At 40.7% G+C, this 21,952-nt stretch overlaps 1 protein-coding gene across 1 annotated transcript in view; it reads left to right on the forward strand.

Annotated features, from left to right (window-relative positions):
* DCDC1 (doublecortin domain containing 1) overlaps positions 1–21,952 on the forward strand; it is a 418,614-nt gene that overhangs the window by 71,260 nt on the left and 325,402 nt on the right. The window contains exons 6-7 of the mRNA XM_074955137.1: positions 7,512–7,717; positions 21,100–21,193. Coding sequence (XP_074811238.1) covers positions 7,512–7,717; positions 21,100–21,193 — 300 coding nt within the window. The remainder of the gene's footprint in view (positions 1–7,511; positions 7,718–21,099; positions 21,194–21,952) is intronic.

A 21,952-nucleotide genomic window follows, 5' to 3' on the forward strand; every position in this document is an offset into this window, starting at 1 on the left:
AACAGACTCTCAAAGATAGGACGAGGCAAACATTGAGATTAATTGTAGGGCTGCACCTCTGATGTTGGGGTATTTATCCTTTGGTACAGATTTCCAGAAAGTAAGGATCCCCTCTGTCTTCTGAACAGATTTCAATCTGTCATCTTCCAAAAGTCCTATTATTTCCATCTGAGATGTTGCTTCAGTGACTAAAGGGGGCTTCAGACAATCGGCTTCAGCACTAAAAGGGTCAATCAGAAATTTGATTTGAGCTCTTTTCTGCTGCAAATCTTGGAATCTTTCCTCAAAACTGTCCTTAAGATCTTTAATCATGCTCGCATACCTAGTGCTCTGTTTTAGGGGTTCTGCTCATCTTCTTTTGATCTGGCTTGAAGTTGTGACATTGAGAGAAAGTGTGTAAGGTCTCCCTCAAGCATTTGTCTGTGAAACAACTGAAGTTTGTTCATGTACACAAATACTCCTTGAACTAGGTCAGACAGCAACCGGAATTTTCCTTGTAAGTCCATGTTTAGTTTATCCAAATGCAGCAGCATGTCTGCAAGAAATGCCAAGTCTAGAATCCATCCAGGATCTGTAAACTCGGGGTGTATTCTGTTCTTCTCCTCCATAAACAATTTTACTGGTTCCAGGAGCTCGAAAAAACGGAAAATAACTTTACCTCGAGAGCCATTGAACTGTGCAGTCATATGTCAAATCAGCAGGGCGTCGTCTTCATCCAGTTCTTCAATTCCATTTTGAAATTGTCTGTGATTGAGTGCATTGGAGAGAATGAATTTCACAACGTGCAAGACAGGTTTCATGATGTGATCAAATTTGAGACTTTTAGATATCAGTTGCTCCCAATGAATAATACAGTGAAATGTCCAATATTCGGGAAAGCTCCTGTCAGACTTACAAAGCCCTACTAATTCATTTGCAGACCGCCACATGGACAGAGCCCCATCCGTTGCAATGGCAGTGAGCTTCTGTAAAGGCAAGTGGCTTTTCACAACTACCAACATCAATGCCTCCTTTAGATCTCATCCATGAGTTCTGTCCTTTAGTGACAAGATATTGAGGAGTTCTTCCCTTACAACACAGTCGTCAGACACAGTGCAGACAAATACCAATAATAAGATTTATCCTGTATATTGCATGATTCATCCAAAGCGATACTCAGATACACTGCTGACATTGCGAATGCAGTTGTGATTCAATGTCACTGTTCAGGTCAGAGATTCTGCATCCTATTGTGTGGTGTGAAAGCTGCAGGCCAGAAAATTTTTTTCTGTAGATTCTTTCTCTGGTGACAGGATTGAAACCACATCAGTGAGGCACGGTTTTATAAGCTCTCCTTCAGAGTAGGGCTTTTTCACATGGGCTATGTGCCAGGCCACATAATAGCAGGCTAACGTTACAGTCTCTGATCAGTTGGCAAATCTGGTGAAGAACTGGGCTTCTACATCTGTTTGCTTTTCAAAGTTTTCAGTTGTAAAGTGTGGAGTTCAGAACTTTGTGGGAATTCTTGATCCATATGTGCATGGCTAGAAGCGAAATGATGCTGCAAGTTTGAAGATTTGAACTGAGAGATACACATCTGGCAAAGAAGACACATGGCCTTACCATTATGTTCAACGAAAAAGTACTTATTCTCCCACTCCTGTTGGAAGACTGATCGTGGTGGGCAGGAGGCACAGGGAGGGAGGAGGAGGTGGTGCTGGGGGAGGAAGGGGTGAGGCTGTGCACCATGTCCTTGCTGCCTCCTCATTCTCCCAGAGCCTCCTCAATGCCGCGAAACAGTTGATCGTGGCAGATGGGAGGCGCTAGGGGAGGGAGGAGGAGGCACTGGTTGAGGGGGCCGCTGGCAGGCGCAAGGGGATGGAGCGGGGGCTGATAGGGCTGCCAGTAGGTGCCCTATCATTTTTTCCCCAGAGTCGGCTCCTAGCAGGAGCCACATATTATCTTCTGCAAAGCCGCATGTGGCACTGGAGCCACAGGTTGGCCATCCCTGCTCAGAAGGGTAACCCTCAAATTTTACTGGCTGGAGGTGCACAGCAGGTCAAGGACTACTGCACATCATGCCCCAAATGCCAATGGACTGGACCCAAAAGGTCTCTGTTAGGCCCCCCCCCCCGATGGTCAGAATACCCTTCCAGGGTTGGACCTGGTTAGACCCTTGGAAAAGTGTGCAGCTGGGTACTAGACATCCTGGTGATAATGGATTACACCATGTGGTACCCAGAGGCCCTCCCCCTTCATTCAACCACTGTGCTAACATCACCACTGAATTGATGAAAATTTTTACATGGGTAGGGATACCAAAAGAGATACTGTCTGACCAGGGAGAAGACTTTACATAAAAATTAAGGAGGGAATTGTGTGACTTCTTAATAATCAAGGCCTTAAAGATGTCCATCTATCACCTTCAGTCTGACAGGCTTGTCGACTGCTTCAGTAAAACATTGAAAGACACATAGGCGCTGACTTTCAAAAGTGCTGGGGGGTGCTCGACCCCCGGCTCTGCCCCAGGCCCCACCCCCACTCCACCCCTTCCCCCAAGGCTCCACCCCCACCATGCCTCTTCCTGCCCCCGCTCCACCCTCGCCCTGCCTCTTCCCACCCAGTTCCGCCCCTCCACTGAGACTGCCGCATCCTCACTCCTCCCCCCACCAGCCTCCTCTACACCGCGAAACAGCTATTCACAGCAGGCGTAAGGTGTGGGGAGGGAGGAGAAGGTGCTGATCCACGGGGCCCGTTGGCGGGCAGGAGACGCTGCAGGACGGGGAAGTTCTGATAGGGGGGCTGCCAGTGGATACTCAGCACCCACCATTTTTTCCCTGTGGGTGCTCCAGCCCCGGAGCACCCATGGAGTCGGCACCTATGGAAAGACATACTCTGAAAATTTGTGGCCTCAGACCCCTGACCTTGGGGAAAAAAGGAGCTTACCTGGTAGGCCCAGATCAACTGACAGTGTGTTGATACCTTTTTTTCTGTACCTTTTGCTACAGATTACAGAGTTTGGGCTATAGAGTGTGGGGTAGGAAGAGAATTTGATTTCAGCCGTGATCTCCTCTTCATCACTAGATAAGGCAGTAGTTACCTCCACTTCCACTCAGCCAGACAATTTAAAAACATTTCAGAAACTTTTGTGTAGCATGGCAGACACTTTAGAAATCTCTGTGGAGGTAGTGCAGGAAAAATCACACAAGCTACTGGACATTTTTCACTCCTACATGCATGGAAGGCTTTACATGCCAATTAACAAGGGGATATTGGAACTGGCAGAATATTTATGGCATACTCTAGCATCTGTGGCACTTACCTGTAAAAAAGGCAGATAGGTATTATTACGTCCCTTCAAATGTGTTTGAATATTTTTACACCCAACTAGTTCTTGGTTCTCTAATAGCAATTGGAGTTCATGAAATGTCCAGATAGTGGAAACCCCCGAAAATGATGCCAAGAGATAAGGATCCAAAAAATATTAGGTTTATTTGGAAGGAAAAATTACTCATCATCATGTTTGGAGAGGCATATTGCAAATTACTAGGTGCTCCTGTCCAAATATAATTACCTTAATTGGGACAAGGTATCATAGTTTATTGTGAAAGTCCCTCAAGAACATAAGGAGGAACTAAAGTCTGTTGTACCTGAGGGACATTTGGTAGCTCATACTTTGCTACAGGCTGTGTTAGGTGCCTCCAATATTGCAGCATGCTCAGTGGCCACCTTCATCACTATACATAGGGGCTTGTTGGCTAAAATCTTCTGAAATACTGAAGGAGACAACAACTGAGGACCTTCCATTTGAAGGTCATGATATGTTTTAGTGAAGGAACTGATGAAGCTCTACACTCTGAAAGATTTGACAGCTGGTCTCCATTCCTCGGGATTCTGCCTGCTAGCCCATAGGAGAAAATAGGCCTAGAAGAAAATTCACTCTAGACAAAAGACTTCCATGTATTGCTATAATCCACAACGATTATCAGAGCTGCTAAGAAAGAAGCAGAAATTCCAATGCAGAAGGCCATTTGCCTCTTCCTTCACTACAGCATACCCTGCGTCCCTCACCTGGCAGCAAGTTTGATGCCATTGTTGAGAGCCAAAAGAATCTTTGGAAGAACTACACCCTCCCCCCCCACCCCCATTGGAAACCACCTTTTTTATTTTTAAAATGCCTGGAATCAAATGACCTCAAGCTGCTAGGTTTTAGCAATTATAAATGTGGGGTATTCCATTCAATATCAGTCCTTTCCTATCGCCTTTCCCTTCCCTTCTCCAGAGATCCTTCATACAAGATATAGTTAAAGTAAGAAATGGAAGAAGTGCCCCTGAAGTTCAGAGGAAGGGGTTTTTACTCTCATTATTTTCTAATTCTGAAGAAGGAAGAGATTCAACAGATCCATCCACCATTTCAAATTCAGGATGGTAACACTGGCCTCCATAATCCCTTTCGTAAATCCCAAAAGACTGGTTCACAGATCTCAGTCTGCAAGACATATAATTTTACATATTGATACATCTGGCACACAGGCAATACCTCAGATTCCAAGAGGGAGTATCCCAGTCCCAATACAGAGTCCTGCCCTTTGGTCTTTCAGCAGCAACAAGGGTACTCTTCAAGTGCTTGATAGTCATAGCAGCTCTGAGCTCACCTCAGGAGACAAGGGATCCAGGTATATCCATACCTTGACAATTGGCTTATTTGAGGAAGATCACTGTAGCAGGTGAATGATTCCATTCACATAATCTAACATCTTTTTACCACACTGAGTCCCAAGATCAACAAAGAAAAGTTAAGCACTGTTGCTGACTCAGAGAATAGCATTCACAGGGGCTCTATTAGATTCCCCATCAGCAACAGCTTATATATTATAGGAGACATTTAAATTGATGGTACACCTCACCAACTAGTTGCAGGCTGTCCTATAGAGTTCTGTTCCATCTGAATTCTGTATTGCTGAAGGACAGTTGGGCTTGCTCCATCCTTTTTGCCCTCAGTTGGAGGGAGCACAAGGGCATGCAGGGTGTGCCCCTAATGGACACTGCTAGCCAAAATAATCTGACCTTGCATGCACGGGGCTCATGTGAACCAGAAGCGGAATCCATGTAGATAATACATATCACAGAACCATGGTTACTGTTTTTTCTGAAAGACAGTGTACTCAGGTACTCCATTTGTAAAATGGGATGTGGGGTGGTCTACTCCTTTAAGGGCTAGAGGCCTGGAGCTGGCCAGCTATGTTCAATTAGCCCTGCCTGCCACACCAGGGATGTGGTTTAATTAGTTAAATACCTATGAGGTTTAATGAGTAGAGCCAGCTGAGTGTGGAGGAGCTGATTCTCCTATGAAGAGAAGGAAGCTGCAGAGAAAGGGGACTGCTCAGTGAAAGAGAGATTACAAAAATTTGCTGGGAGTGAATAGGTGCCAGCAGGGAGCCCTGAGTCTTCAGGGGGAAAGCTCCAGGTAGGGAAGACTGAGAGATCCTCGGTGGGAGTATGCAATTAGTGGAAATTGGAGAACTTTATGTGGGAATAATTTTGTTATTTTAATAGATCAAGCCCCAAGGAGGGGCATGGCTGAACCAGAAAGAGTTTGTTGGTAGTCTGATTGGCCAGGAAGTGGCTGCCATTTGCAGGGAGGAATGACATTTGACTGTCTCCTAAGGTAGGAGTATGAGGTCTTACTCAATAATAAGGGCTTTGAAGTCACAGAATTTCAGGGGAAGGTCTCCTACTGCCTCCAACCCAGCACACCTTCCCCTAGGCTGAAGGGATGGGAGCCACTGTTGATGATTCATCTATGTCCTATCTGGAATTTTTGCTGCATGTCCACCCTGTAAGAGGCTGAGTGTAGTTGGCATTTATAAAGCTCCATGGGGCTGATGCATGCACAGTGCATTTGACATGAAGGGGCTAGTGCTGTGGGGCTAGGGCCTACTCACAGCAGGTGGAGTGTTTGGAGATATAGCAGTAAGCCTCTAACAAGCTCAGCGCATGTACATGTGCTCATAACTTGGCCAAATCTGGATCGATTTTCACAGTGAAAACAAAAGGCCCAAGACTATCCCACTTCCCAACATGAGTTGCTGTGTGTGCCTTAAGGATGGCTGTTTTATAAGTGGGAAAAACAGGAAATTAATTAGTTCTGCCAGAAATGTAAAGAACTTTCTAAAGGGAGGGAGGATATTAATGTGAGGCAGAAAATAGAAACTGCTCAGAACTGCCAAGACTTTAAAAAATGAAATTCACTTCTAGGCTGAGAACAAACATTCCAAAATGCCACCCATTGACCACCATTAGATTAGATGGTTTTATAGAGTCCGATCCTCAGTGGCTGTAAATCAGTGTAGCTCTACTGAAGTCAACAGAGTCAAGCCCATGTAAACTGGCTGAGGATCTGACCCATATTACAGAATTGGAGCAGTTGAATTTCTACAGACAGTTACCCACTGAGGATATTTATTTGGGAAACAGAGCCCCTGAATAAATGAGGATCTTTCCAGCTGCATTGTAAATAGCTATGTCTTTGAGGGGAAAAAAGGGAGTGTGTCCTTCTAGAACTAATCCAGATTGCAGCAAGAAGCACTGCCAATTTATTATTGTAATTTTAATGAAAACAAACACATGCTGACATGCTCTATATATTCCATAATGGAATAAATCTAATGCGCATGATGTTAAAGATTTGTGAATTGAAACCCACTCTCCAAAAGAAAGAACAGTGGCATTCACTTAACATGTTATCCAGCACTAATAATGGCAATGTGATCCTTACATTTTCAAAGTGATATGTGATGATTTAGTCACGCAGCTCCTATTAACATCAGTGGGAGTTAAATAGCTTAGTCCCTGAACTCTATTTTTGAAAATGTGTAGATGAGACTAAACTATTACTGACAAAAATAGTGTGTTTACTGGCCTGATTTTAATCTGTAGCAATGTATTCTCTACAATTTACTTTCCTGTATGGCAACTCCAGTAAGGGTTCAAGCTTTTGCATGTAGTTGCAAATATATTCTGTGCCGTGACACTAGGTAGAGGTCATCCTTTTAAGCATGTAAGGAAATCAACTGTTAAGGAGGAAAAATAGCATCCTTTGTGGGATGCAATATCAGATGTGGAACTCAAACATTGTACAAGTTAAGGAACAGGCTGAATTTTCCTGAAGCAGAAGAGATGGGAAGCAATTTTTTTGTAGGTGAAAAGGTAAATACTCCTCTGATCGGTGATAGAAGCATGCTAAGGGTGAATTTTAATTATGACTAAATTGTGGTATTACTCTTTCATACCCTGAACATCTGTTCCCTTCAGGAATGATGATTTATGCAGGCTATCAGTGGAGACAGCTTGCTACAGCTTATGTCATGGTTAGTGGGAAGAGTGTGGTAGTATTTCAGAAAATACCAGCATGTACATGGAGACAGGCCAGTGTGTATTATTAATATAATAGAGAAAGGGGAGCATGATGTGCCCATTTTTAATTTTGAAGCCAAATATGTACTTTACCTTTTTCCCCTCTTTTCTTCCAGACCATCTGTCATTAATGAAGAAAGTAACTTGGACGGTGAATGGTCTGGTTCTTCCTACTGGTGCCAAGAGAAGGAAAACCAAGCCTGTCCTTTCCAACCGCATGAAGAAACTTACTGAGAAGTCCTCACTGAGGTTTTTGGTGTTTAAAAATTGCTCAGGGCAGGATGGCTATGAGATTATTGCAGCACAGGACCAAATCGAAAAGGTAAACTTTGTTTATTAAACAGCCCAAGTTTCCTGGAAAAAAAATTGGCCTCATTCTTCCATGTTAGTTATTCCTTATTCCAAATAATTATTTGATTAGGTTATAGATTTGGTTTAACATTTTAGAAAAAGTGTACAATATAGTTTGTCCTAAATTACTAAAATGGCATAATTATACAGTATCATACTCCTAAAACTACACTAGAAGCAAAAATCCTTTTCCTCAACTAGAGACTTTCTTGGCAATTTAATAGTTTCTGGGTTAATGTGGTCTCTTTATGTATGCTCTTATAACAACAAATACTTAAATAATCAGGCAAATCCATAAGTGCATTGGTAGCTTTCAAGAGAGACAGTATCTATAAATCACACTGTCAGGATTTCCATCATTATTCCATGTTATCTTTTAAATAAGTCTGAAAAGGTAGATGCTATCTTTTCACAGTAATACAGCCCAATTCACCTCCTATTGAAGTCTCTGGAAAGATTGTCATTGTGTGCAATGGGCATTAGATTGGATGCCTGGAGCATTGACATTCCATCCTCTCTGATTTATGAATTCCTTTGAATTCCATTGGGTCCCATTTAAAAAAAAAAAAAGACTGTAGGAAAGGTGTAGCAAAAATTCAGGCACTTAAGGATTGTCTATATAAATATTTATTTTGTGGCAAGCTGGGGTCTGAATCTTCCTACGCTAGCCTGCTGTGAACTAACTGTCTGTGTGGACCATGACTGATGCACATTAGCAATTCATTAATGTGCTTTGATCAAGTCCTCTTTGAAACAGGACCAATCAGAGTGCCTTAACGAACTGTTAACATGCAACAAGTACTTGTGGCACCTTAGAGACTAACAAATTTATTTGAGCATAAGCTTTCGAGAGCTACAGCTCACTTCATCAGATGCATTCAGTGGAAAATACAGTGGGGAGATTTATATACACAGAGAACATGAAACAATGGGTGTTACCATACACACTGTAATGAGAGTGATCAGGTAAGGTGAGCTATTACCAGCAGGAGAGTGGGGGGGGGGGGGGGTCTGGTGAAATCCTTTTGTAGTGATAATCAAGGTGGGCCATTTCCAGCAGTTGACAAGGACATCTGTGGAACAGTGGGGGTGGGGGAATAAACATGGGGAAATAGTTTTACTTTGTGTAATGACACATCCACTGCCAGTCTTTATTCAAGCCTAAGTTAATTGTATCCAGTTTGCAAATTAATTCCAATTCAGCAGTCTCTCGTTGGAGTCTGTTTCTGAAGTTTTTTTGTTGAAGAATTGCCACTTTTAGATCTGTAATCGAGTGACCAAAGAGATTGAAGATACAGACTAACACGGCTGCTACTCTGAAACCTGTTAACATGCAGGATCCACACAATCTGCAGCAGGCTAGTGCAGGGTAGATTTGCACACCAACTTGCTGCTAGCTAGTTGTTTGTGTAGACAAACCTTAAGATATTACAGACATAAGGACTATATAATTACCCAGCGAGAGAGAAACTAAACATCTTCCTTCTTTCTAACTATGGATTATGGGGCATTAAAAATCTTCCCATATTGAGAAATGTATTACAGTTTTTACTACTATGAGCACTGATGCTAATTTACAAAAATAAATTGTACAAAACCTTGAACTTATATTTCTTACATAAAAATCATTCTGAGAAGCTGCCTTCTGACTGGAAAGTTCAGGACTGGTTCAAGCAAATGGAGGCAGCTTGTGGACCTACAGGCAGGGCTGGACTAGCATGTTCAGGAAAGCAGGCCAAGCAATATGTTTTGACCAACCCATAAGATAGGTAATTTGCTAACGGGTGAATAAAATCCTCTGTCCCACCCACCAAGATATCTCTGTCCACACAACATTTCTGGTAAATTTAAACAGCATATTTCTCCTTTCTAAGTCAGGGATAAAAGATCACCCAGGCATTTTTGGTCATGCTATGTACAGTTATAGAGGAGAAAGGAGCTTCTGAGGGAATTCAATCTTTTGTACATGCATAATATTTGTTTGTTTAATTTGAACATAGTCATTCAGTTTTCTATTAGAAACATTTTTCAAAATGTAATTTAGTATGTCTCTGTTGCTTTTGTCCATCACTGTACTCTTTTTCTTCTGTCTTTCATTTTCAGCCTTTTGGTTTCTTCTCTTCTGATTGTCTCCTTCCCTTTCATTTTCTTCTTCACTCTTCTTCCTTCTCTTGTAATTTTATCCCCCCCCCCCATACACCCTCTTTTCTTCCTCATTCCAGTATTTCTCTGGCTCTTCACAGCTCTGCCAAAAACATCTTCTGTGACATTGGGCAATACACTTAATCTATTTGTGCTACTATTCTCCATCTGTAAAATGGAGATGATACTACTCTACTTTACAGGATGTTATGAGCACAAATTCAGATAACATAGTGGTGAGCACCATAGAGAAGCCTAATAATAATACTGGGGACACTATTCAAACAATAGGTCCATACCTTTATCTCCAAAAGATCTCCTACAGTGACTTCAGATACTTGTTGCACAGCAGGCGGGGATAGAATGGAACAGTACCTTGTAGGAGACCCCTTTAGGTGAAAATAACCATCCTCTCCTTCACAAAGAGCATAGCCACTTGAGAATAGCCTCATCTGCCGAGAACTGCAGTCTTGTCACCAACTTCTAGTCAAGAAAATGAGACTGTTGAAACACAATCAACAAGAACAGGTGTTTTTCCCCCCCTATTGGCCGCAGGAAATCAACCATATTAAACAGGACTTATTCAGTGCCATTACGCTGTCTGAAGCCTGACTGAGTCACGTCTAAAAAGCCAGCAAGGTTCAGCTGTGCCAGAAGTTGGTCAACCTTTATCTTAATAATACTCCCTTAAAAATTAAAAAGTTGAAGATGCTTAAAATGAGAAAATATTGTTAAATAATGGATAAACCTCTGAACACTTAGGGCCATATTAACTGCCTGGCTGCAAGACCTTGGTGGCATAGTTTTCCAGGAACTAGAAAACCAATATGTCAAGACATGTACAAACTGCTTGGACACTTCTGAAAAGGGTAAAAATGGTCTAACAGAGGGTGGAAAGAAGAAAGATTTTTATGTAAGAAATATAAGTACGAAGAAAAGTTCTGATCCATTTCCTTTTTCAGTCTAAAAGTCAGCAAAAGTCTATTGGTGGGAGTCCTATAGATCCCTGATCAGAACTGAAAATTCCCTTTTCTTGACACTTGGCCAGGGGAGGCCAGTGCTGGTGCATGCCACACTTGTACAACTCCTGCTGTGGGCTGCTATATGTGCAGTCACATTGTATTCAGTGATTTGCACAGGTATAGCTGATTGGAACTGAGTACACAATTCTGTTGATATAAAAGAAGGAATAGAATCCAGCTCCCTATATGGCTAATGTGATTTTTAAAAAGCTATCAAAATGTACTTGTCTCTAAAATAAGCAAATAGGACTAAATACGCAACAAGAATAATCGGAGCAAGAAGGTGCCGCAGTACATGGTCACTTTTCAGAATAGAACCATACTTAAAGCCATGAGGATATCCTGCTCCCGTGGATGAGTCCACCTCTCATAGGACTTTCATTAGCCTTCACCCACCATGGGGAAGTGGGTCCACCCCACAAATATCGGGTTGACCCCATCAGACATCTGCTGCGATCTTTGCCCAGGGATCTAGAACATTTCCTCCATCTTGCTCTCCAACCATGACACCAGTAGTGAACATCTCTTTTCTAATCTGATAGATGCTTATCAATAAGGAATGAGGGTGGAAATGTCACTGCTATTGGCTGTATTTCAGCTGTCCACAAGCCAGATCCATCAGATTGTGCAAAAGCCTCCTATTTTCATTTATCCATTATGTGGACCTCCCGTAGAGGCACTGCTACCTTATAACAGCAAATCTACTGATCGGGCATGCCAAGTTGGCATTTTTAACTCATCCAGGGATTTACTGGGTTTTTTTTTTTCTCTTATCTTCCCTCTGAACTGGACCAATGAAGTAAACAGCCTATCCAGGTACATTTCAAAATTAAAACAAACTGGAAATAAGGATATTTGGAAAATTAGCAAAAGGAAAGAAAATATTAAAGACATAACAAGCTGCAAAATGCAGAAAACATCTAAGTTATCAATAAGTATTTTTTTCAAATATTTATATAATATCTATTAATTCATCTCTTAGATTTTTGTATAATGACTTCTATTTGCAACAGAAAAATAATAATTCAGCCCCTTCAGCAATAACAGAGAAGATATATCAAGAATAAGGAAATGTCACCATTATTAAATAGCTGCTTTGTCTCTGTCTGCAAGAGCTGAATGCTACAAAAGGCCAGGGTGTACTTGCGAGATCTCAACTCGTCTCAATTCCTCATAATTGTTCAAATTGTGTGATTTGGTCATTTTGTGAAGAGGTCATTTTAGAATCTAAAAAGAGGATATTCTGAAGTTCAGAAGAAAAAGTCGAGGATGGGCATGTGATTAGTGGCTTGTCAAGTGGCTAGGAATCATTCTGACTTCACAGTTCTTTTGGAAAGTACTCTATTACTACAATACACCATAATAAAATAATAATAATAATAACACCTACGTATCCTAATCAGTGTCCTGTTGTGCTAAGCACGGTAAGCACATATGATAAAATAGTCATGCCCTGTCTTAAAGAAGTTGCCATCTAAAGTTCATAATTATCCTATAAAAGTAGCTGGTGCTGGAATATACAACCAGTTTTACCAATTATAGTCTTTCAACATTCTTTCAATATGACTTTCAACATTCACTGTTGCCTATTTGAGATTCATCTAGGTAGCAAAATCCCCTGGAAAGTAAATCAACACTCTTTAAGAGGTCAGAGTTTGGACCTAAAAATTCATAACTGAAGGATTGTCCTCTTGGTATAATGCATTTATTTTGTTGTTTATCCAGCCAAATTTTAAAAACAAACAATGTGTGGGTAGGATCTAGATCAAAAAGAATTTTGACCACTGGACGAGACCTAAGAAAGAGAATACAGGTTAACAATTCAGTTCAGAGCTATGCTGATACCATTCTATGATGCTGAAGCATACGAACCACATTAATTTCAAGCTCCATTGAAAACACAGGAATAAAATGGTTATTAAGGGTGAGGGAGGGGGAATGTGAGTAGCAAAAGGGCTAAATCTGTCAGAGAAGCTTTTATATTTACTTTGGTTAATCTTTGATTAAAAAGTGTTATATTTATCTTCCCTCTTCACTTAAGAAACCTTTAGAGACTGTTATGATATATTATTTTTCTGATTTGCTGATGCTTGAGGTAAATAGCAAATTTTCAACTTGATTTCTTTTTCAAGGATAAATTGATCCCATGTGATTGACTGCCTTTGCAAGACTGTCCTTGCAAGACATCATTCACATAATTCTCATTTATAATATGCAAGACAAAACTGACAAATAGCAAAAAGTGAACTTTAATCTAGGTAGCTGAAAATATGTTACAGTCATAACTCTAATTACTGCATCCCCCCTATCGTTCTAAATTCAAACTATCTTCACATCTATTGAATCTGAACACTCTGGTTCAGGCATCTGCCTTTCAGAGTGTAAACAGTCAGAGCTGTTTTCAAAGAGGCAGGAACTTCAGAGCCTTGGACTCCTCTAGAAGTAACAGCAGCAAAATGATTCAAAGTGCTCAGCTATGTAGAAGCACTGACATGGGCCCCTGATGAGAGAGACTGCAATTCTAGAGGTCACTTGAAGAGATGCTTTCATGCAGAATTCTTCAGTTCCAAGTGTGCCATTGGATGCAAAAAGCACTGCATTGGTTCCTGTGTGGGCCATGTGCCTCTCATATTCTCACCTTTTTTTAGCTTCTGCTGTGGTGTGAAGGCAATCCTTCCCTGAGAGAGGCTATGTAACCAATCAGGCAGCTTACTACAGGCCAACTGTGCTTATTAGGTTGCCTGGAGACTGGCTCTGCTGCAGGCCTTGCTTCCAGACAGTGCAGACCCTGAATCTGTATGCAGTCACAGTGGTTCTCAAACTTTTGTATTGGTGATCCCTTTCACACAGCAAACCTCTGACCCCCTCGCCCCCCAAATTAAAAATACTTTTTTTTCATATTTAGCACTATTATACATGCTGGAGGCAAAGTGGGGTTGGGGGTGGTGGCTGACAGCTCGCCTGACAGAGACTATTACCTCCCATGTAATAACCTCATGACCCCCAGTTTGAGAACCCCTGTTATAGGACATATGCTGGACAAGTTTGCAATTGTTTTCTTACCAAAGGGCAACTTTCTGGAAATTCAGAACTCAGTAGCTTCTATGAGGTCTTAACTAAAGAATACATAAGATGTTTCTTTGACTTTAATGACTTATACAAACATTTAATTCTGTTTACCAAACTCAGGATGAAATCCCCGGAAGGCATTTTTTAAATATAGACTATATACTCAACTACTAAATCCCCTTTGCATCTCTCCAAACTTAAACTTGCCTTAGGCAGCAGCTCAGGAGTTTGGAGTACAATGTACTTGACAATCCTGGCTGGTGGTGCAGCCCATTCTGAACTGTTATCTTCCAGTCCATGTTACAGCAGTCATGAAGCTACTCTAACTTGCACTGGGGAATGAAAGAAGGAAAGAAAAAGCAAGGAAACACAAAGCTTTGTGGATTATGTGTTTTCGTTATTTCTTCCATTTCATTGTATTTGGCAGAGAAACATATGCTTCTAAGGGTATGTTTACATTTTGAGCTCAAAGGTATAATTTCCAGCTTGAGGAGACATACCCATGCTAGCTCTAATCATTAGTATGGTAAAAATAGACCTGTCACTCGCGCTGCCATGGCTACACTATTTTTAGCAAGCTAGCTCAATCAGTGCTACCATGGGTATGTCTCCTAGAGCTGGAAATTATACTTTCAAGCTCGAAGTGTAGACATACACAAGTCTGGTGCATGATAACAGTTGCAGAATGTTTCTGCTCTTGGAGCAAGACATGTGGCTTACTGTTACAGTTGAACATGGAACTAATATAACTGGACACTTTTTTTTTTTTTTTTTTTTTACAATTTTTACCACAGTGGTAGAAAAAAAGTCATTATTTCAAGCCCTGGTTTTCTATATGGGCACTTTGAAAAAGGAATGTCACCTGGATGACCTGGAATGGGCATGATGGATGAATAATGTCTTCAGTATTTCCTCTTCTTGTTTCTTTTCAACAGTTCCATGAACAGTGAATTTCACCTGGTCAAAGTATTGCCATTTCTGTCATCTTTAAAGTAACTTGTGTGCTATTTTCTTTCAGAGAATGACATGTAATTTCACTGGCATCATTTCAGTGACCGTTTCAGCTTATGTCACACAATTCCTAGAGTGATTCACCTTTTTAGTGTTCATTAAATTTGTATTCACTGCACACTATTGCACAACTCCAGAACTATAGATAGTTCATATGCTTAAGTACTGTGGTTACTGTACAGATTGGAGAAAAGGAACACTGGGTATTAAAACATGCATTCTTAATAAAGTATGTGTTGTATACTGATAATATTTAAAATAACACTACAAAAGATTGTAATTTCTTAATGAATTGTCTTACCCATATGATGCTCAACACCTTACATTATTAAATCTTAAAAGATTTTTAATACTATACGTTTATTTTTTGCCATTTATACTATTTGTAAAGTTAAAAGTAACTAGTTTCTGGCATAGTGAGGGAGACCAATTCCATAGAATTGTCTTCTGAATGCATGATGTTGGCTCAGTTGCTTGGAGAAATACCACTGCATTTTCAACAGGGCTTGGGAATTTGGGTATGACAAACCTGTTCCAGCATGATATACAAATCATGGATGGGATCTTTATAAAAGCTATGAGAAATGACTAGAAAACAGCAGGAAGATGCAGATATGCAGAGTAAGTATAGTTTAGGATTTGACCTTACATGCAGAAGCAATAGTGTGTGAGCCTCAGTTATAATGGTATGTAAAGGAACCAAACTTTTAGGCCTTGTTTGATTAATAAGCTTATAAATACCATTCTTACAAATCCAGGACACTTTAAATACATTGGAATAGATCCTTAGGTCAAGCCAAGATATGCTTCGTACAGGACCAAAAGGAAGGGGGCTGAATTGAAGACACTGCCACAAATGGTATTTCTTCACCTTTCTTTCCTCTAATCCTGTGGGCATGTTCAGCCTCCAACAAAAGTTAAATTATGCCCAGGATTGCTCAGGAATTCTGGACATGTCTTTTTTGCCGTCTGTGCATTGCTGGAGGAGCACAAAATCCTTGGAGCATGGCCAAGGTCATTGGTAGAACCCATCTAGCATTAAACAAAGATGAACAAGATTTATGACAGCCAAGATCTTTGATGTAGTAGCAGCTGGTATCTTGAAGACCAGGAGTTCCATGAGAACTCCTTTAGGTTACACATTTCAAAGAAAAGCAGAGTTTCCATCTGTCAATAGCTACTATTTTGTAGGCAGGCAATAAGATTCAGACAGTCAAGATCTTGTCGATACGAAATGCCTTGATTAGCCTATCACACTTTCAGGCAACGTTCAGAAAAGTTTGTGAAAATGAGAAAAATTTGGAGACATTTTTAATATTCAGTTCTCAGATCTTTAGGTCAAACAAATCTGGAGCATTCTAGTAATGGTTTAGATGCTGTGATTTTTGGAAACAATAAGGACATGTGATGACGCAGATAGGCCCCCATACTGGCAATGAGAGGTTTAATGAAAGCCTTTGGATCCAATTTATCCCTCCTTTCTATACATGCAGCAGACGTCAGACATGGATAGGGGAGCTAAAAGGAGAAGATCTAGCTCAGTCCAAGACTGCCTAGGAAGAACAGCAGAGTGCTGTTTCTCCTGATGTGAGAGAAGTCTGGCTGAAGCCCAGAGACTAAGCTAGTTTGCTGGTTGGATGATCCTCCTGCTCTGAGGGGTGGCCCAACCATAGGTAACTGGCTGACGTATGGACTGTTGAAGACAAGACCTGAATAAAAGGGTAGGGTCCTACAGAAGGTCATTGGACAATCCTGTGTTTTTTGTTTCTAATTTCATTTGGATTGTAACACTCCAGAAGGGGTAGGACTTATATGTATCTTGGCCAGAGGGCTAAAGTGCCATTACCACTCAAGAGGCAGCAAACTACCAGTGGAGAGCCAAGGCTGGGCAAGTTGTGATGTGATGGGCCATGAGAGGGCACTGCAGAGATAACAAGAAAAAACAAAATGAAAATAAATCTAAGAATTGGTCGTCTTCACAAAGCGGAATCTGGTTTAATAAAAAATCTTTCTAGCTGATTATAGACTTTCTTCTTGGAATCCATGTCAGTATCCATAAAAAGCTACATACATGATGATGAAGCTGCTGATTCCAAGAGCAGTTCCTGAAACACATGAAACTCTTAATTGCACATGATTTTTGCTTTTAGGACAAAGGAAGGCTTTTATCTGAAGGTTCAAGGATAAGAGATTGCCATTGTATATCTTTCAGAACTCATCATAAGCAAGGTGTCTTGTGCAGTGAACCTCTTTCTAGTCCTGTAACAATTAATTGAAATTCAACTAAAAAATGCCTGTCTGGGATTTTAAACTCCACAACGAAATAAACAGTTTGTTACAAACTATTACTGAAGATGCAGTCTGATTGTTAGGCTACAACCTGGGTCTGGGTGTTTTGGTTAGAGCCAGGGTTTGTTTCTCCTGTCCCAGCGTCACTCAGCATTCTCTCTCAGAAGAAGCAGACACGCCTTCTTATCTTATCTAGTGGGGTCTGATTGGCCACTGCCTCTTCCCAGCCCCTCTATCCGCTGGAGGATCATAGATTGCAAGGCCAGAGTGGACCGTTGTGATAACCTAGTCTTACCTTCTATGTAACACAGACTATAGAACTTCCCCAGAATAATTACTTTTTGGACTAGAACTTATCTTTAAAAAAATCCAATCTTGATTTTAAAAATTGCCAGTAATGGAGAATCCGTCACAAGCTTGGGTAAATTATTCCAATGGTTAATTACCCTCATTGTTAAAAATATACATTTTATTTCCATTCTGAATTTGGCTAGCTTCAACTTCCAGCCATTAAATTTTGTTATACTTTTTGCCTTCTAGACTGAAGAGTCCATTATCAAATATTTGTTCCCCATGTAGGTACTTACAGAGTGCAATCAAGTCACCCTTCAACCTTCCTTTTGTTAAGCTAAATAGATAGACGTAAGAAATTCAATCACTATAAGGCATGTTTTCCACTCCTTTAATCATTCTCATGGCTCTTCTATGAACCCATTCCACTTTATAAGCATCCTCCTTGGTTTGTGGACACCAGAACTGGACACAGTATTCCAGCAGTGGTCACACTATTGCCAAATAGAGAGGTAATATAACCTCTCTCCTCCTAGTCAAGTTTCCCATGTTTATGCATGCAAGGATTACTTTAGCCGTAGGCTTGTTGGTCCTGACAGTATGAGGCTTCTCTAGGCAGTGCTTGGACATCTAAATTGACTATCCGTCTTTCCTAGGCGATGCTTTTCCTTGGGTGGGTTTGTCAGTGTAGCAATGCCTCCGATGGGGGGCAGAGAAGGCCTGGTACACCCTGTCACAATATCCCATTGCTTCAGTATGAAATTATAACAGGATGTTGAAAATGTAATAGGTATTTTACATAATTACATAGCTGCAATATTTTTATCTTGTTCACTTTTCTTTTAACATTATCAATTTATTTCCAATATATACAAAAACTAGAAAGAAATGGAAGGAATCACTGAATATTAATCACATAGAAGTATACACAAATGCTATAGTACAGCTTTGATTTTCCAAAACTGACTTTTTTCTGAAACGGTCCCTCAATCTCTGTTCATTTGAATTTAAAATATTCTTGATTACGTGCAACCTAATTGTCCAGACTTACCCAGGGTCTTCCAAAGCATTTGGATAATAGAGTTTGTACTGCAGTCACAGCTTCTACCTTTACTATCAGGACATTATATCCAAAGAGTAAACGATTTCCGAGTACTAATGACCTACATTAATTAACACAAAAACAACCTCTTTGTTCAGTTATGGATGGGAGATTAAATGAAACAATGGTTACATTTCTAGAGTTTAACATATATTGAGAGCTTTGAATTATGATTTTAGAAAGTATTAGAGGCAGGCCAGCCCCCACGGCTTCACTTCAGCAGCAAATAACACAGGGGTGTTTTCACCTCTGCTGGTGTGTCAAAACCCTTCCATCACCCAAAGGGAGCCATTTGCTTCAGTCACTTCAGTCTTCTTAAGATATTGCCACATTGTGTTTTACCTCTAGTGTGATCCAAGATCTCTGCCTACACACCCAATGCTTTTACACAGGGCAAATATCTTTTGTGTAGCTTAGGTAACTAAGGAATGATAATATTTCCTTGCACTCTTTATTGAAATTGTGAGCTCTTTGTGGAAGAATGTCTTGTAATGTGTGTATGTACTGCACCTACCACTGACAGTATGTCTACACGGGGATAAAAGCACTCTGGCTGGCCCAGGTCAGCTGACTCAGGCTTGTGGGGCTCGGGCTGCAGGGCTAAAAATTGCTGTGTAGATGTTGGGCACGAGCCTGAGCCCAAGCTCTGGGACCCTTCACCCACATGGTATCCCAGAGCTTGGGCTCTAGCCCAAGGCCAAACGTCTACACAACGATTTGTCAGCCCTGGAGCCTGAGCCTGAATCAGCTGGCATAAGCCAACCACAGGTTTAAAATTGCAGTGTAGACATACTCAAAGAGGCCCCAGTCTCCTTTGGGGCCTCCTGGCCCTCATGTAATACAAATGATTGATGATGATATCACAAATTGTTTTTTATGAAAGATAAAATATTTAGGGCCAGATCCTCAGTCCAAGTTAAGTCTTCTTTGCACCACTGGAATGATGTAAAGGTGACTTACAGCTGCCATAAAGGAGCAAGTGATGATTCCCTTGACAAAAGGGGGAATTTCTGGTGCTGTAAAGCCTGCATAGCCAGCTTTATGCCATATGCTTTCCCTTCCATGTAGGGGGAGTTTTGAGATGGGTTGAGGACATGAGGGCCAAGAGAGGTGTCACCTGCATAAGTTAGAGCAATCAACAATAAGGGCTGCCTTCAGGATTGGGGGAGATGAAACAGCTGAGGATCAAGCCCTTAGGTTTTCTTATGAACAGTAGTATCTTAATTATAAATTATCTTTAGGGCTGCAGGTTTGTCATCGTAAGGAAAAATGTCATGGACATGATAATTTTCCTGTTTGTCGGTGACTTGTGTCTATGTGAGTTTAATAAATTCATCCTGCAGCTGTGGCTCCTGTCCTGTGGGACTGGGCCCCAGCAGTGTGACCTAGTGCACAGATTCACAGCGGGTGTGTGGGGTAGCATGCTGCTTGAGTTTACCCTGACCACGCTTCCATCAAGGGCGGTTGAGCCAAACCTGGACAGCGCTGTGACTTTGTGTGCCAGGTTGCAACTCCCAGAATAGCTGCAGAAGCTGCTGCTGTGGGGGTGAGTGCAGGGCAAGCTGGGAGCCAGGTCCAGCCCCTCAGGACAGGAGTCACTGCTGCAGGGTGAGAGTGGGTTGGGTTTGCTCTCCAACTCCCTTCCCTGCCCTCCAAGGCCTCTCCTCCTCACTGTGCCGAGAGTAAGGTTGCAGTGCCGGAGCAGAGTGTGGCACTGCAGGTGGTCGGTGCCCCCTTGGCAGGATGAGGAGGAGGAGGCAGCAGCGGAGGAGGAAAAGGATGCTGACCAATGAGGAATAGTTGAATTTCATTTGTCACAGCATTTTTTTTATCATAAATCATGGAGAGGTCACAGTAAATCTTGTAACTCATAACTTCTACTAAATTTACCATGACTGCTTTGTGATTTTTGATAAAAAATGCTGTGACAAATCTGAAGCCCTAATTACTTTGTCCTTTAAAACAACTGTAATGATTGCTTTAGTTGACAGTCCTATCCAATATCTATTTTAAAGTATGCCTTTTTGTTATTTTTCCGTATTTCATCTTATTTCACATTTTGTGAAAATTATTTATCACACTAGATTTTTTTGAGGATTTCACCTTTTTTCCTGCTTCGATAGAATTGGATTTTCTGAGAAACAATATGGAATGCTCAGTTTCTTTCTTGTTGTAAATTTGCATTCTACTGGATTTAGAGTTAGTACTAAGTAATGTGTACTTAGTCTGTCCATGTGTCTAGGTCAGTGAAAGAATCAAAGGTCCAACAGCTTTATACCATGAATTTACCGCTGTGTTCAGGCTTTTATTTAATTCATATAAGTATGAGGTTTGTAAGTGATTAAGACTGGATCTGCAGTTTTTTATTGCATTAAATAGGATTTAGTCTTGAACCATCTTTAGTGAGACAGTTTTGTTTTTGTGAAGTTTTTAGATGCTTGCACAATAAGAATGAATCTTACTTCACCAGCAAAGCATCTGTACAACATTCATGGAGCAAAAATGGAAGATCTCAGCAGTGGTAAGTAGAAATGTATGCAAAACAGATAAGTGTTTGTTTGGAGTCTTATTTCCAATGCAAAGAATTCAGAGAGAAAGAGTGGTGGCTGGAATTAACTAATATTTTTATCTCTGATATAGACAAGTGCATGGAATTGCACCACAAATTGAAAATACTCTAGAAAATAAATACATTGGTACAACCATTGCCATGATCTTTAGTATTTTGTTTTCATAATTTATTTTCTGTTGTATCCAATTTATTTTACCCAGCCTTCCATTATTGATAGAGAATGATTGTGTCTGCTAACGCCTTTGCTTTTTTTTTTTTTTTTTTTTTTTTTTTTTTTTTTTTGGTATTGTCAATTTCTAGGCCAGGAACTGTTCTAAAATATATTTGTAAAGTGTTACTAGTACCTACAGCACTGTGTGCTGAAGTGCAGTTTTACAATCTAGCTAGAGTCATAAACTTGTTCCTGCTTTCCTCCAGCTCCTGGGAGAAGTAAGTAACATGCACTAGTCCTCCATGATACAGTACTGTCAACATTGCCTCAAACACTTAAAAATAATGAGTTAGATCCCCAAAAACTTGAGATTGGCTTAAAAATAATGAAATTTTTAAAAATACATTTGGATTTTTTTATTTGCCTTCTAATTTCTGGGTCTTTAGGATTTATATTCTCAAGTTTTTCTCTGCAGCCAGAAAGGCTGTAACTTTTTTTTTTTTAAGAAAGCTGAGATTCTTATGTAATCACATGACTCCAGCAGCTGGACTTTAAGA

Source organism: Natator depressus, chromosome 6 (assembly GCF_965152275.1).
Source record: "Natator depressus isolate rNatDep1 chromosome 6, rNatDep2.hap1, whole genome shotgun sequence".
NCBI lineage: Eukaryota > Metazoa > Chordata > Testudines > Cheloniidae > Natator > Natator depressus.